At 58.9% G+C, this 15,351-nt stretch overlaps 1 protein-coding gene across 3 annotated transcripts in view; it reads left to right on the top strand.

The window, feature by feature from the left end:
* ZDHHC3 (zinc finger DHHC-type palmitoyltransferase 3) overlaps window positions 1-15,351 on the top strand; it is a 43,043-nt gene that overhangs the window by 23,728 nt on the left and 3,964 nt on the right. For 2 of the 3 annotated variants that reach the window (XM_054594510.1, XM_054594509.1), the window contains exons 3-6: window positions 725-849; window positions 5,632-5,728; window positions 6,294-6,375; window positions 9,275-9,405. In XM_054594510.1, the coding sequence (XP_054450485.1) occupies window positions 725-849; window positions 5,632-5,728; window positions 6,294-6,375; window positions 9,275-9,405 (435 nt within the window). Of the gene's footprint in view, window positions 1-724; window positions 850-5,631; window positions 5,729-6,293; window positions 6,376-9,274; window positions 9,406-11,415; window positions 13,049-15,351 lie in introns of those variants that run through there. The other variant, XM_054594511.1, reaches the window with a different exon arrangement.

Raw genomic sequence — 15,351 nt, 5'->3', positions numbered from 1 at the left:
TAGGTGGCTGCCCCCTGAGGTATATATATATTTTTTTTTTTTTGCTTGTATATTTAATGGTTTTTTTTAACTGCAAAAGCCACATGTTCATAGTAGATCGTTTTTGAAGTATCGTCAAAAAAATAAGACATTCCTGTGATTCTAGTATATGAGTGAGGTAGCCATTAATACTTTCCCATGTCTTCGTCTTTTTATTTATGTCTATAAAATCTTTACCACAATGAGCGCGTATTCGAACGCTGTTTGAAAGTCCACTTTTCCCTGTAACCGTCTGTCCTGGGCGTTTCCCACGCCAGTAGCTGTGGACCTCTACGGTGTATTTAATGTAAAACAGTATCTTAAATAGCCTTGGCATACTGTGTGGTCCCTGCCCCCCAAAGTTTGTTTGCTTTAACCTTTCTGTCACAGGCTTTTCTGGCACCTGACTGCATTCTGCAGGCCAGATTTTTTTTTTTTTCTACTTCATTTTTGAACTGTTAGAAAGATTTTTACTGAACCCCTTCAGACACTGCAGAGGGTACGCAGAATAATATGACAACCGCCCACATGTCACCTTTTGGCATTTCCTCGGGAAAATGGTCAGTAGATATTCGCGGGTGTTGGTGTCATCCTGAGCACCGAGTCCACGTGTCGGGGTGCGCACAGCTGCTGCTTTGAAATGAGTGTGTCCACAGTGGAATGTCCTGTCCCTCACGCCGGACTGACGCTGTCCTCTCCCTCACAGGGGGCAGTGCCCAAAGGAAATGCCACTAAAGAATTCATCGAGAGTTTACAGCTGAAGCCCGGCCAGGTGGTGTACAAGTGTCCCAAGTGCTGCAGCATCAAGCCCGACCGAGCGCATCACTGCAGGTACGCGCCCCGGGGCTCACCCGTGGGAGACCTCAGGGACGGTCATTCCGCATGCACGCACTCGCTCCCCATGGTGCCGCCAGCAACAGGCTGCAACCGCCTGCTCTGGGCGCCAAGGGACCCCTGAGGGTCTCCCACCCAGACCCCTGTGAGCTCACCAGATTGGAAAGGGTGTAGGCTCTGGGCTCTGGGCTCTGGGCTCTGGGCTCAGGACACCGGTGCGGAAACTCGGCTCTGCCGCGCCTGACGCAGACACTGGGCAGGCCCTTGACTCTGCGCCTTGTTTCCTCGTCTATAAAACCCAGGAGATTTCTGCCCTTCCTGCCTCACAGCTTTGTTACTTTAGGAAGGGCACCTGAGAAAAAACTTTAGAACACCATTCTGTGAACGTCGAGTATTTGACCCTTTTAAGGGGTGGGCCCTGCTCTCTTAAATTTTACAGGGAAATGCAGGCGTCATCTTCGACTGAAGGCTTTTCTCTGAAACGGAACTTTGAGAAGTTATGACATTATAGAATTCAGCCAAAAAGCCACTGCCCCATCTCATATGCGGTGATTCTTCCCGTTTGGTTTTCAGATTTCTTAGAGGATATCTAGCTAAAAATCACATGTTACTGTTACGGAACCACAGACATGTCAGTTGGTCCCTTTCTCAGACTGGTGTGTGTTTGTGGGTGGACAAGGGGCATTTCTGTCTCGGAGGAGAGCAGGCAGCCTCCAGCATTGCTGTGCCATGGTCGGCCCCTGAGCACCTGCTGTGCCCCGGGCACCCGGCCCACCATCCCCTTGTCTGTCACCTGGTTTCCGGCCTCACGGTTGCTCTCGGAGCTAGCTTTGCTATAGGAGTGACTCCCTGAGTAAGGACTTAGGGCTCAAGGGGCGAGTGGCTTCCTCTTTCTTCCCCAAGCCCTGGGCTGCCTTCCTGGCTTGGCATTTTCTCCCCGCCTCCTCGCCTCTCTCCCTGGGATGATCCGAGGGAGGTGTTCTTGAGTGCTAGCCAACAAATCAGCCTGAGCAAAACAAGAGCTGCTGATTCCGATGATCTCGAGGGAGGATCCCTGACTCAGGAAGTGTGTGCTGACAACTGCTCCTTTGTGGCAGCTTGCAGTGGCCCATGCCATCTGGGGACCCACAGCTTTGGATAAGTGGAATCCCAGCACGCCCGGCAGAGCTGGGTTCGCGACTGGCCAAGCCAGGAGGCCTGCTGCGTGGTTAGAGGAAGGCAGTGCCAGTCTTGCCTGCTCAGGCAAGGCGCTTGGGCCCAGCTGTTTGGTCCCTCTCCTCCCAGGGGAGTCCGTGGAATTTAAAACTCCGTTCTCTGAGCTCTGGTGGCCCCACAAGCACTCTCTGAACTTGGGGCTGTAGGCATTCTTCCCCGCCTGGTGGTGTGCGGGGGGCCTTCCTGCTGAGGAGTACACTCTGGAACCCTGGCTGCTTTTCCCTGGTGCTGAGGACCATGGAAGCAGGCGAAGTCCTGCAGAAGGGGGCGGTCTGCGGTCGGGTGGACGGGGCGGCGCTAGGTGTATGTTAGGTTCTTGCATGAGGGGGTGGAGACCTCTGGCTCTGGCAAGGCCTCACACCCCTGCTCACCGCCGCACGCACGCGTGCACACACGCTGAGGCCGGCCCGTCGGGGACCGCTTGGGCGCCTTCCGGGGTCTTGTTCTGCCTTTCTCATGCTATGACACTGATAAAGTTTATGTGGCTTCAGTATTGTTTCTCAAGCATTTTATTTACACACATTATCTCAAGCCTCAGGGACATCAGGACTAATTCTGCAGAGGCTGGTTCAGAAGCTAGGGGTCGTTGTTGTGGTGGTGTTGTTTTAAATTAGTTTATTGACTGTGCTATTACAGTTGTCCTGATTTTTCCCCCTTCGCGCCTTCGCCCCCCTCCACCCGGCAGCCCGCCCACTGCCTCAGGGCATCCCCCACCGTTGTTCCGGTCCCTGGGTCCTGCATAGTAAGTTCTTCGGCTCCTCCGTTTCTTACGCCGCACTTTACGTCCCCGTGGCTGCTCTGTAACTGCCTACTTGTCCTTCTGACTCCCCTCACCTCTTCTCCCCTTCCCCCACCCCTCTCCTCTCTGACCACCATCAAAACGCTCTCCATATCTGTGGTTCTGCCTCTGCTCTTGTTTGCTGAGTTTGTTTTTTAGATTGAATTTCTGATAGATACGTACTTTGCCATTTTATTGTTCACAGTTTTGTTCTTTTTCTTAAATAAATTCCTCTAACATTTCATACAATAACGGTTTGGTAATAATGAACTGTTGGGGCTCCAGCAGTTTCTTCCACCAACTCAGTCCCTGCTGGTTTTTGCAGCCAGAAGTTGTGGATACTTACCTACCTGGCATTGTGACCCTGAGCTGGGGGTCCTGGTGTGGGGGCTGGGAGTCCTCACTCCCAAGATATCCCTTCCAAATTTTCATCCACCACCCATGGGTGAGGGACCAGCCTATTCCACATCTGTGCACCTCCTGCAAGTCTGGGTGGTCTCTTTAATCCCGTAGCTGTCAGGCTTGCATTCAACTCAATTTCTGACGGTTCTGAGTGATGGTGGTTCTGTATTTTAGTTGTGATTTTGATGTGGCTGTGGGAAGAGGCGAGCCATGTGTGTCTGTGCCGCCATCTTGACCGAAGTCCTGAGCCAAGTTCTGCAGCTCTCAGTGGGCTAGGCCCCCTTTTCCCTGCTACCGGAAGGATGAGTAGTTCTCTGATTTGGCTCCCTGGTGAGACGTAGGCCTTTGTGAGGGTCAGCTTCCCGGGGGCACGCCTGGTCCCCCCAGAGAGGCTGGGAGAACAGAGGATGGGTCTGCCAAGAGAGGGTGGGTCAGTCCTCGGCAGCTTCCTGAGGGCGTCCGGCCAGTGCGCACCCTCCTTCTGCTGAGCAGGCGGGGCCCCGGAGCACCCACTCAAAAGCCTCTTAGAAATAAGTGCAGCGGAAGAGACAGTGCTCAAGAGCCTCGAGCTGGGAGGTGGGTCCCCTCAGCAGTCTGCTCCCCACACAGGGAGGGGCCCAGAACCCCCAGAGCTGATTGTCCCGGGAAGGACAAGCAAGAAATGGGCCCCGCAGGTGGCTCCGCGGGGGGTGTGGGACCCAGCGCCTGGGGCCTGGGGTGCGGGGAGCTCAGTCTCCTGTCCCCTTGTCTGCACTTCAAACGTTTGTACTGGGAACAAGTGTCACCAATTGACTCAATGATACAATAATTCATAAATAATAACAAAAAATAAACTATTTTGTGTACTTGCAAAAGTAACCCTCTCTTTGCCCGCCCCTTGTATGTTATTCATGCATATTCTTTAATTAGTAACAGAGACAAAGAGAGAGTGAGAATAATGGGGCTGCTGGCGCCTGGCTCTCTACTTGCCCACGACCCTTCTGTTCCCCCCGTTCTCGCCTGCACCCCTGGCCCCGGGAGCTCAGTAGTGGGGCCACCCTCCCCGAGATGCGTCCCTTTCAGGTGTGTTGGCAAGACCCTTCGGGGTTGTAGAGAAGAACAGGGAGGAGACCGGGCTGGCTCCAGCGCTTGGCCGAGCCAGGCCACGCCTGTTCCCGCCTCGTCTCTAGTCTCTAGTCAGGACTCACTCCCTGTCGGTGGGCGGGCAGCCGGGTGGCTCAGCAGACCCAGGTCTGCCTTGCCGCCAAAGCTCACGCCAGGCTTCGAAAAGGCCGCCCTCCTCCCAGGGTGGGGGTGGGCCCCGCAGCTCCGGGTCACAGGTCTCAGCGGCCCGCAGTGGGGCCTCCCGCGCCTTCCCACCCTGTCCGCCAGTGACTGGCGCTCAGCGGGGCCCTGGCCAGCCCTTCCTGGAGGGGCTGCCCGCCACCACCGCTGCGCACGGCCGGTACCTGAGACACGGGGAGTGGGGAGAAACGCTGGTGTCAGCTCAGCGACTTTCAAAGAAGAAATCTAACTGTACTATTTCCGAGCTCTTATTTTTAGCATTTCCAACTGTTTCAAACAAATAATGCCCCCAAGATAGATGTTAAGGAATCTATTTTAATGAATTGAAAAGAGAACAATTTTGGTGAACCTATCTGTTGGCAAGTGGGTCTCTCTAGACATGAGCTTTGGGAAGTGGTTGCTTTCATGGTGCTCTTGTTTCATATGATGACCTTGTGTGTCCACGAAGGGGTGGGCAGGGCATTTGCTTTCACATAAGCTTGGAACCTTCCAGAATGATCCCAATAACCAGTTAGTGATTTGCAAATTTATGAGATCCTCTGATCAACACTTCAGCTCAAATGACCTTTGTGCCTTTATTCTTTTCTTTTCTTTCTTTTTTTTTTTTTTTTTTGGCTACTTTGGATGTTATCTTAGATCTGAGAGGTTCTTGGAGGGGGCTTCCTGCCGCCCTGAGGCTTCGGGCACTTGACCCAGCCCCGTCCCCGAAGCTCCTGCTGGGCTGCTCCCCCGCCTGTGAAGCCCCGGGCAGCCTCTAGTGTTTGGTCTGTCTGGGGAATTGGGAGCAGCTGTTTTCTCGGTCCGTCTCATCCTGTCAGGCATTTGAAACTGCTCCTTCATTCTGTCCTCTCCGTAAAGCACATGCATTCTCAGCTCAGTGTCACAGCAGGAGAGCGGCCGCGTCAGTCCCACCCCGTGTCCGTGTCACATGAGAGCCCGGGGTGGATGGCGGTGCCCTGGGGGCCCTGGCCGCCTCCAGCCCCCTGCGGCACACCGCTGGCAGGAGGCCACCGCGAGGAGCGGGGCTGGAGCGTCTGCGCTCCCTGCAGCCCTCCGACCATGGCCAGGCCCACCTGACCCTGCCGTGTGGGCCGTTGCAGTGTGTGCAAGCGGTGCATCCGGAAGATGGACCACCACTGTCCCTGGGTCAACAACTGTGTGGGCGAGAACAACCAGAAGTACTTCGTCCTGTTTACAGTAAGTCCCTGGCACGGCGCCCGGCTGCCCTCTGCCTTCCCGCCGGTTCTCCTTGGCCCTGCGAGGGCCTGCCTGTTCCTCAGGCCTTCGCTCGAGTGGCTGGAGGGTCAACTCCGGTCAGTCAGCTGTGCACGAGGCCGTGCCCTATGCCCCCTGTCCCCAGGGTGCAGCGGGGTAGCTGAGGCCGGTAGTCCTGGCGAGGCCTGCGGGTGGGGGGCTGTGTTCAGAGTGAGAGCTGGAGGGGCTGCTGGCCACGGCGCCCTGCCCTCCCCTGGCAGACCCACAGCGCCCCGGGCAGCCCCAGCCCCTGGCGCCCAGGCCACACCCGGGGGTGGGCCCTTGTCTCTGTCCTTGTCCACACACTTCCCGTGAAAGGCCGCTCAGCCCAGACCCGGGCTGGGGGCGGGGACCAGTGGGGGAACCACAAGGATGCCTCTTGCGGCCCTCGGCGGGTCAGCCTTCCTCCGCTACCTCCACCCCTCGCCCCGCCCCTACTGAGTGTGCCTGTGGGGGGGGGGGGCGCCCTCACTCTGCACCTGCGCTGCCCTCCCATTTCCCGTTGCAGATGTACATAGCGCTCATCTCCTTGCACGCCCTCATCATGGTGGGATTCCACTTCCTGCACTGCTTTGAAGAGGACTGGACAAGTGAGTATGCGTCAGGGTCCCCCTCCCACTCGGGGTGGGGGGGCCCCACTTTATTAGACCTCCTGCAAGCCCTCAGACCGCCCGGGCAGCAACAGCGGAGGCCCAGGCCTCTCCTCCTGAAAGAGAGCAGCCCTGTGGGCGCAGTGGCCGCCCAGCCAGACCCCGCGCCTGCGCCCACGCGGGCGGGGAGAGCACTGCGGCCCGGAGGCGCGTCCGGGGAGAGCAGCCCTGCCCGGGGAGGAGTGTTTGTTCCGTGTCCTTAACAAAGCACTCGATTCAAAGGTCACTTATGCCAGTCTCGCAGAAATTCGTTTCTAACTTTCTGGCTAGGATGTGGAGACTGTTTATTAATTTGTTTTCTATGGTGGTTGATTTTTAACTGCTTGGTCACCAGTTTACGTTAAGATTGTAGATAAATTCTTTCTGTTGAGAAGTATCCCACGTAAATGTGTAAATGGGGGAGGAACTCCAACCAGGAAATCACACAGATTCTGAGGGGAAATGCAGGTGCTGAAGAAAATAAATACATGAAATTTAAAACGCGAATAAAAAGAAGAAATAAGAATTTTAATACACTCAAAAATTTAAGAGAGGCCGCCTGCCGAGCCAGACCCTTCGCACGCACGCGCAGTCTGTGAGACAGACGTCTTCAGCAGAAACATCCTGTTTCTACTGGTTTTTCCCTCGATGGGCCCCCTTTCCCAAGTCCCTGTCTTTCAGAAGTGGTGCTCTTTCTGCGTGTACCGACGTCCTGGGCGTTGTCCTGCCGTGGTGGTTTCTCAGGAGTCGTGAGGCTGCGAGGCAGATGGCGTCCGGGGTCCTCCCCGGCCCTGCCCCTGCCCGGCTCTGTCCAGTTGGGCCTGGCCCGGGGGGCAGCAGCTCCGCCCCAGCCACCCGAACAGTCCCGTGCCCCCCTCACAGCTCCGGAGCTGGGAAGGCCAGGTCGAGGGGCCGGCCAGTTCGTTCCTGATGCGGGGTCTCCTCCTCGTGTGCTCACACGCAAAGAGAGAAGCAGCCTCCCTGGAGTCTCTTAGAAGGGCACTGACTCCCTCGTGACCTCATCTGGCTCATCCTCCAAAGGCCCGTGTCTGAACACCACTGCATGGGGGGGTGGGGCGTAAACACAGGCACGGAGGGGGCACGGCTCCGTCCACAGCTCCGTGTCTCCCCGCTGTCGTGACTGGCATGGTTCTGGCACATGCCAGCGAGGAGAAGGGCGAGCTAGTGGGTGCCAGGGAGCGGAGGGTGGGGCGAGGGGCTGTGGGCCGGTCGTATGTCCTGCACGGCTGGACGGGTCACCAGCAAGGTCCTGGGTGAGCGTTTGGAGGGCACACGAACTCTGCCAGGTCCTCAGGGTCCAGTCCCGCTCCAGGTGTGGCTTTGGCAACTCAGCAGTGGGGTCTGAGGAGGACACTTTGTCCTCACAAGCAGCGCCCACCTGTTGTCGGGTTACCAGGCATGGGCAGTGTGAGCCTCACGTGGGCTGTCACTGAGGCAGAGCGTCTCCGCTCCGAACGGAGCTGACGGGCCATTTTCCACGGTGCGCAGGGCAGGAAAGACGCGGGGCCCGAATGGCGCGTGAGTGGTGGCACCGTAGTGAGGGTCACGACGGGTTGGTACAGGACCCGCGCCCCGCCATGCCTGCCTGACCTCAGAGCCCTCGCGCCTCCCACCGTCCCGCCAGCCCCCAGGCCGGACCGACAGCCGCCGCACCTGTGGCCGCCCGCCAAGCCCTGTCCGCCGAGGCCCCGGAAGGGAGGGCGTCTCTGGAGGCCCTGTTGAGGCCCGAGGGCCACAGGAGGCATGAGATGCAGCATCCTGGGCCCTGCCACCTGGGCAGTGCCGAGTTCCCCACGAAATCCCTGTGAAGGAGCCAGCAGGGCGGCTCAGAGGGGCCGTTTACTCCTGGATGCCCAACCCAGCGAGGCCTGACTGCCCTCCAGGATCCGACCTCTCCAGCTGGGGGCCAGGCCTGAGCCCGGCGCCATGGAGCGCAGGGACGGCCGGGCCTGACCTCACGGGCGGCTCTTGGCCAGGGCAAGGGCTGGCGCGGCAGCGGGGCGCCCCCATGGCCCGTGCCGGCCACCGTCCCCGGGCTTCCGCCTGCTCGTCCCGGTCATCTCCCCAGCACCTCTGCTCTTCTCTCCCGTGGGTCGGGGTTCTGACTCTTGTTCAAAAGATTCCACTACTTAGGATAAAAGCGTGCATCTCATCGATCTTTCTGACCCGCAGTGGAGGGAGGAGAGGCCTGGCAGGGGGGACACACCCCAGGTCAGCGTGGGCTGGCAGCGGGGCCGGGATGTCTCGGTGGTGGGTGGTGCCAATGCTGCCAAGGGGGCACGGCCTGGGCTCAGCTCCCCCCAGGGCAGGGTGGAGCCCAGCAGTCACACCACCCGCCCCCATGAGCTTCAAGTCCCAAAGCCCCCAGTGACCCTCCAGACCCACAGTCTCGCCCCTGAGCAGATAGAGGCGTGGAGAGGGGCGGCGCCGATACGGGAATGCCCAGGCTCACGGCCACACCGGACCGGGCTGGGCCGCTCCCCCGGGCCACCCGCAGCCCGCTCTCTGAGGGGACGAGGGTCTGTCTGGTGTCGCCAGGCCTCACACCTTGACCCTGGGTCCTCGCTGGGTCCTTCCGTGGGCAGGCACTGTGCTTGGCACGAGGACACAGGCGTCACGTGCTGGCCGGGGAAGAGGCAGTGAGTGAGGACCGGTACGTGCTAGGGTGGGGGGGCCCCGCCGGGCCCAGCCTGTCAGGGGACTTCCCTGAGGGAGCGCCGGGGTGGCCAGCTGTGTGCAAGAGGCCCTGGCCCAGTCCGGGAGGCTTGAGGCAGAGGGGGAGCCCTGGGGGCACAGGGCAGCGGGCCGCCGCCCTGACCCCCGTGCCCCCTGCTTTCAGAGTGCAGCTACTTCTCGCCACCCACCACAGTGATCCTGCTCATCCTGCTGTGCTTTGAGGGGCTGCTCTTCCTCATCTTCACGTCGGTGATGTTTGGGACCCAGGTGCACTCCATCTGCACAGACGAGACGGTAAGCAGGTGGCCAACCGGCCCTCTGCACGTGGGGCTGGGGGCGGCCCCGGGGCAGGTGCTGCTGGGAAGGCAGCTCGCAGGCCAGGCCTGGGAGCCCGCCCAGACCCCCGTGTGCAGGGCTCGCTCCCCGCAGGCAGTGACACTGATCTTCATGGACACATGAGTCCGCCCCCCTTGGGGCTGGCATGACAGGCCACGCCAGGAACGGGCCCAGCAGCCTCGGTGATGGCTCCCCTCTGTCACTGGTCCTTCCATCCTCCCGCGGTGGTTCTCTCCGAGCCCTGCTCTGTGTCGGGTGCCCAGCTCAGCACTGGGACACCTCCCATCCAGGGGCCACAGGCCTGGAGACAGGGTGGTGGACGAAGGGGCCTCTCACCCAGCGGGCACAGGCGGGGTCGGTCTCCCAGAGGAGGTGACTCCATGGTCAGGTCCTGAGGGCGGAGTCGGGAGACAGCCTGCCTCAAGCCCCGCCCCCGCCCCCATCAGTGGCCAGCAGGTGCTCTCGCCCCAGACCGCGGGGTCGCCCCGCCAGGCCCAGCCCCGGTCCTCGTCCTTGTCAGGTGCTGCTCCCTGGTTCTGCCTTCCGCCTGCTCATGCCTCCTCCTCGGGGGGCCTCGAAGCTCCCGGGCTGGAGCCACCCCCTGTGCCACTGCCACCTCCCGCCCCTTCAGGAGCCGTGCGGGAGCCTCACAGGGGTCAGCCCATGGCTGACGGGGGCACCTCCTCCCTTTTTGCCTTTGGGGTCGCGAGGCCACCTGGCAGTACCCCTGGCCTCCCAGGGCCCCTCAGGTGGCAGGGCTCACACGGGCGGTGCTGTCCGGCTGCCTGGCACCACGGTTTGGACATGTGGGGCTTCCCGACGGGTTAGAAGGTTGGGGGGCTTAGAGCAACTCTTTTAAGAAATAACGTCATTGCCAGAGGCCCTGACATAACGGTCGCCAGCGGCATCGATGCAGCTGTGCCCGAGCAGTAGACGTGGCCGGCCCCCCATGGAAGAACTGCAGGAAACCAGGGTGACCCCGGCCTGGCCTCAGCTCGCAGGAAACGGGGCCGTCCCCTCACCTCTGTCCTCCCAGGCCCCTAGGCTGAGAACAGAGGTGCAGGCTGGGCTGGCTGTTCCCTCAGGCCCTGCTCACCGCCTCACCAGAGGCCGGCCCGGACCCACCGGCTCCCGCCAGGCTGCTCTCCCCTGTCCCTCTGGGCTGGGCCCGAGTCCTGGCCCCGCCCACCAGCAGCTCCTTGGTGGGGGCGCTGCGGGGTCTGTGACAACCGCTGAGGTGGCCCCGGTCACACTGCTCCCCACAGGAGCCCTGGGAAGACCTTGCGGTGACTGAGGCTGACTGGTCTGTCCGCGTGGTCCTCTGACCTGTACTAACTGCCTCCTTCCTCCTCTGGTGGCTTCTCCCCTGGCGCGGTCTGTCCCTCCTGTCCCCCTCCTGAGCTGTGCCTCCTGAACCCCAGGCTGGCGTGTCTGACCGCGCAGAGCCGCCCTTTGACTTGCTCCTTTTTTTTTGTCTGCAAAGTGGTCATAGTAACTTTAGACTTCCTGCGAACCAGTCCCAGATGAACAGCTGTGGCTGGCGGCCACGGTCGCCCACCTGAGGCTTCCCGCGCCCAAGCCTGTGCAGTCCCCACGCTGCTCTGGCCCCCACGCTCCTCTGGCTCCGCAGCAGCGCCCGCAGAGCCAGTCAGGGCCTAAGGCACCCCGGCCGGCCGGCGGGCGGGCAAGGAATGAAGGCCTGGGCGCTCCTGGTCTGCTGCTCACTTTCCTGCCCTTCCAGGAGGGACTTACAAGTATCTGCCCTGCCCACCCCTTCCCCCACCAAAAGCATGATTTTTTTTAAAACACTTTTTTTGAGAGAAAGGGGAAAAAAATGCATATTGCAGTTAGCTTTATGGCTTTAAAAAGGAAGCATTTACTCCATTCATCTCAAGCTAATGGACATCCCTCCCCCAAACCCACAGCGATAAAGCACTTGACTGAAAGTGTGATTGTTCTTGTTTTCAGGGAATAGAACAATTGAAAAAGGAAGAGAGAAGATGGGCTAAAAAAACAAAATGGATGAACATGAAAGCCGTTTTCGGCCACCCCTTCTCTCTAGGCTGGGCCAGCCCCTTTGCCACGCCAGACCAAGGGAAGGCAGACCCGTCCCAGTACGTGGTCTGAAGGACCCCGGCCAGCAATGCCACTCAGACACAAACCACATCACAGCACCGCCGCCAGCCCGGCCTCACGAATGTTTAAACCGAGAGAGCAAAACAACTAAAACTTTTTTTTATGGCTCAAGTAAAATGGCTGAGCGTTGCAGAGAAAAAAAAAAAAAGTCCCCATGTTTTATTTTTAAAAGATCATCCTTTCTATTTTTTGGCAAACCGAAGCTGCTCTTCTGTTTTCCTTTTCAAAAATCACTTCTCTGGCCTCTGGTTTCCTCTCTGCTGTCTGTCTGGCATGACTAACGTGGAGGGCGCTGTCCCCGGGCGGTGCCCTCTCCCACTAACTGAGACGTGTGACGCTGGTGCGTGGATGGATGGACTGGTCTCCATGCCTGGTCCTGGTCGGGGAGGCACTGGAGGGCCCTGACCTCCCCCTGCCCAGGAGGCGGCGGCAGGACTAGAACCTCGCAGAAGATGGACGCTTGCCCCTGGCGGCCCAGAGGGCAGGATCAGGGCTGGAGCCCTGTGCAGGGCCCCTGGCACCGCGGCCCCATCCCCGACGTGGACATGGTTTGCCTCCTAATCCACGAAATCAGTTGCCTGCCTTGTACTTTGTAGACTCGGGGTGTGTGGAATGATTGGGGCGGGGGGGTGAAAGGGTCAGATTTGTATTCTGAATCACCAGTTATGTTCTCTCTGATTATTTGGAAGAGTGTGAAGGAAAGAAGTCTTTCTGGTTCAAAATGCCTTACACAATCAAAAGACGGAAAAAATCGCGCGATTTCGGGCAAGCCCCCTTTCCCTCTGTTGCGTCTGCTTGCTTCCCCACGTCCCTCCTCCCGCTCCTCGCGAGACTGCCGCCAGGCCAGGCGGCTGCAGCCCCGCACCTGCACCCCTGCCGTCGCCCTCTCTTCCTTGCTTTGTAAGTCACCAAAGCAGGTTCGCTTTCTGATAATTAGACCCTTCAATGTGCACGTGCCCACGTCTTGTCTCCAGTCTGACCTGGGAGCCTGTTGCCCTGGCCTGGGGCTGACCGTGCCACAAGGGCGTCGTTCCAGCCCCCCGACTTTCCACAGTTGGCAGGGGCTGCCCTGGTCCCTGAAACCCGCAGGTGCGCCTGGGCCTCGGGTGCTGGGCCTGCATAGCTTTTCCCAGCTGGGGCTTCCCGCTGCAAGTACCCTTTGCCGGAGGGAGGCCTGAGGACGGGGAAATTAGAGGGAGGAGACCGAGTGCCCTCATATGCAAAACTCAGAAGCCCGGATTCTCACACATGGGTTTTGTTTTGTTTTGTTCTAAAGGCATCGCCACAAACCTTTTGTAGCTCCTAGGGTGGGGACGGGATAAGGTTTATTAAATCCGGTCTGGGATAGGAAGACCGTGAACCTAGCCATGTGATTTTTCAGAAAAGTAAGTGGAACATGCTGCGTCTTCAATTCTGTCAGTCCGTGCTTCCACCTGGAAACAAAATGCAATAAAAGTTTTCCAAAACCCGTTCTGAGGAAGCCCTGCTCTCTGACAACGTCGCTGCGCGTCCAGGGCCCGCGAGGGGTCTGGCCACTGAGTGTGTTGACTGGGTGTTTGTTTTCACGCTTCCCTAGGAAGGTAGGCTTGCCCCGCCAGCCTCGCCTCTGGCTCCCGCAGCCCAGTCCCTTCCCTGTACTCATGGCTTCTCAGTCACTACCGAAAAAAATTGTCAGGTCTGCAGATGTTGCCTCTAGGGCTGGGTCTGGGAGAGAGGTCCCCACGCAGCCGAACGCTGGGGAAGTCACTGCAGACCCCCCCGCCCTCCGCCGACAGTTCCAGGATGTTGCTCTGATGCCCCCTCGGCGTTGGACCAGGGAGTTCTGCGGCCTGAAGTCAGCTAACGGGGTCTCACTTCTGCTCTGCTGTTTGTGCTGCAGTCAAGGCTGAAGCCTATTTTCAAACCTAGCTTATAGCATTTGTTTCCCACACATGTTTTATTTTAAAGGCTTTTTAAATTTAAATTGTTTAGAGAGAGGGGAAGGGAGGGAGAAAGAAAGGGAGGTAAACATCGATGGTCAAGAGAAACATCCATCAGCTGCCTCTCGCATGCTCCCCAACCGGGGGACCTTGCCTGCCACCCAGGCTCATGCCCTGACTGGGAATCAAAACAGTGACCTTTCAACTTGAGGGACGATGCCCAACCCACTGAGCCACACCCGTCACTTATGGGTGTGGGATAAGCGTGGCTGTTAAATGACTTAGAAGTGGCCTAGAGGACTCTGGCCCTGCCCGTGCCCCTCGGGGTCTGTCCCTTGGGAGGCCGCGTGACCGCACTGGTCCTCCTGCTACAGGAGGGAGACTGGGGCCCACGGTACATTTTTTAAGTATTTGGATGACCCCTAAGTCCCCATATTCAAGAGCATATTTTTAAGTAACCCAAGTTGGTTTTTCTCCCAGGGGAATTTCTAAAGAACGCAGTAGATAATGCTGAAGATGTTTTGAACATTTTTTGAGTCCTAAAACTAGAAGCCCCTCATTTAAACCTGAGTGGGCTTTGCCCACCTTCCCCAGAGAGACACTCCTGCCGATGTCCAGTGTGATTCTATCTCCGGTGTCCACAAGCCCCCCGGCTGAAGGGATGCATGTCCCCGGTTCTCAGGCCAGAGAGACATGCTGCCCTCGGAAGACAGGAGTGCCCCCGCCAGGGTCCTGTGCTCTTCCCATTTTCATGGAGATGGAAACGCCGCCGAGGGCACCGCAGCTAAGGAACGATGCTTCCATTGGCAGTAGAGGGGGTGGCCTCCAGCCCTGCGTCCCCCTAGGAGGAAACGGGCCTCCTGAGATCTCCTCGGCCTTCCCAGATGCCTGGTCAAAGAGGACACGCCTCTGCACAAAGGTGGCCGGCTGTTGGCCTCGGCACAGGAGCTGGGCCGCGCTGCACGGCGCACACACGTGGAAAGCGGGCCAGCCGTAGCCAAAGGGCTTCATAACGTGGCCTCTGCAGAGAGGAAGTGATCTGTGAAGAGGACGGTGGTGACGTGGCAGGGTGAATTAGGGGACTCCTTGTTTGCAGCGACCCGACCAAATGCAGAAGGCCCCGTCTGGACAAATCTGCAGATTTGCATGGGCTGGGGGATACCACGCGCGCGCAGGGAGTTTGGGTGGGTGTGCAGGCGCCGAGCCTCCTGTTAGTCCTAAGCACTGCATCTCCGTAATGCATTTTTTTTGGAAGAGCTGGAAGGGAGGTGCCTGGAGTTACCAGCTTTTGCTCATTCTGGCTGGGCTGCTAGAAAGTGAAAACCCGCCTTCCCGAAGCAGGAATCTTCAGGTGAGGTCAGTTAAGAAACAGTCACGAACCACCCGTGTGAGGTCGGCATTACGCAGGCCTCGGGAGGCTGGGCTTACGCCACTCACGTTTCAACACTTACAGTGCATCAGCCTGAAGGGTGAGCCAGCTGGTGGAGGTGAGGGGTCCCAGCCTAGAAGGGGCCTTTAAATACCAATGAAGGGAAGACTTCACTGGAATTCCTCTCAAGAATCTTTACAGTGAGGCACGGAGACATCTCAACATGTGGTGGTGCCCAGACGGGGGGCGGCAGCCCCTGGGAACTTGTTAGAAATGCACATTCTTGGGCTCCCCCATGATGGTCACGCCCAGCAGTCCGGACTCCAGTGGCCCCGCCGTGGTTCTGACGCAGGCTCAGTTCTGAAAATCCACTTGGGGCTGCGAGGTCCCCCAGCAGGTGGCCCTGGCGCCCGTGGAGGAGGTGGCCCTGGGTGCTGCTGGGCTCGGTGCGGCGCGGGCAGGCCTGCAGCCGGCAGCCCC

This window comes from Pteronotus mesoamericanus, unplaced genomic scaffold (genome assembly GCF_021234165.1).
Source record: "Pteronotus mesoamericanus isolate MK-2021 breed Mesoamerican mustached bat unplaced genomic scaffold, CSHL_Meso_final scaffold_533, whole genome shotgun sequence".
NCBI classification, from domain to species: Eukaryota; Metazoa; Chordata; class Mammalia; order Chiroptera; family Mormoopidae; genus Pteronotus; species Pteronotus mesoamericanus.
This window is presented reverse-complemented; position numbering and strand designations above follow the sequence as displayed.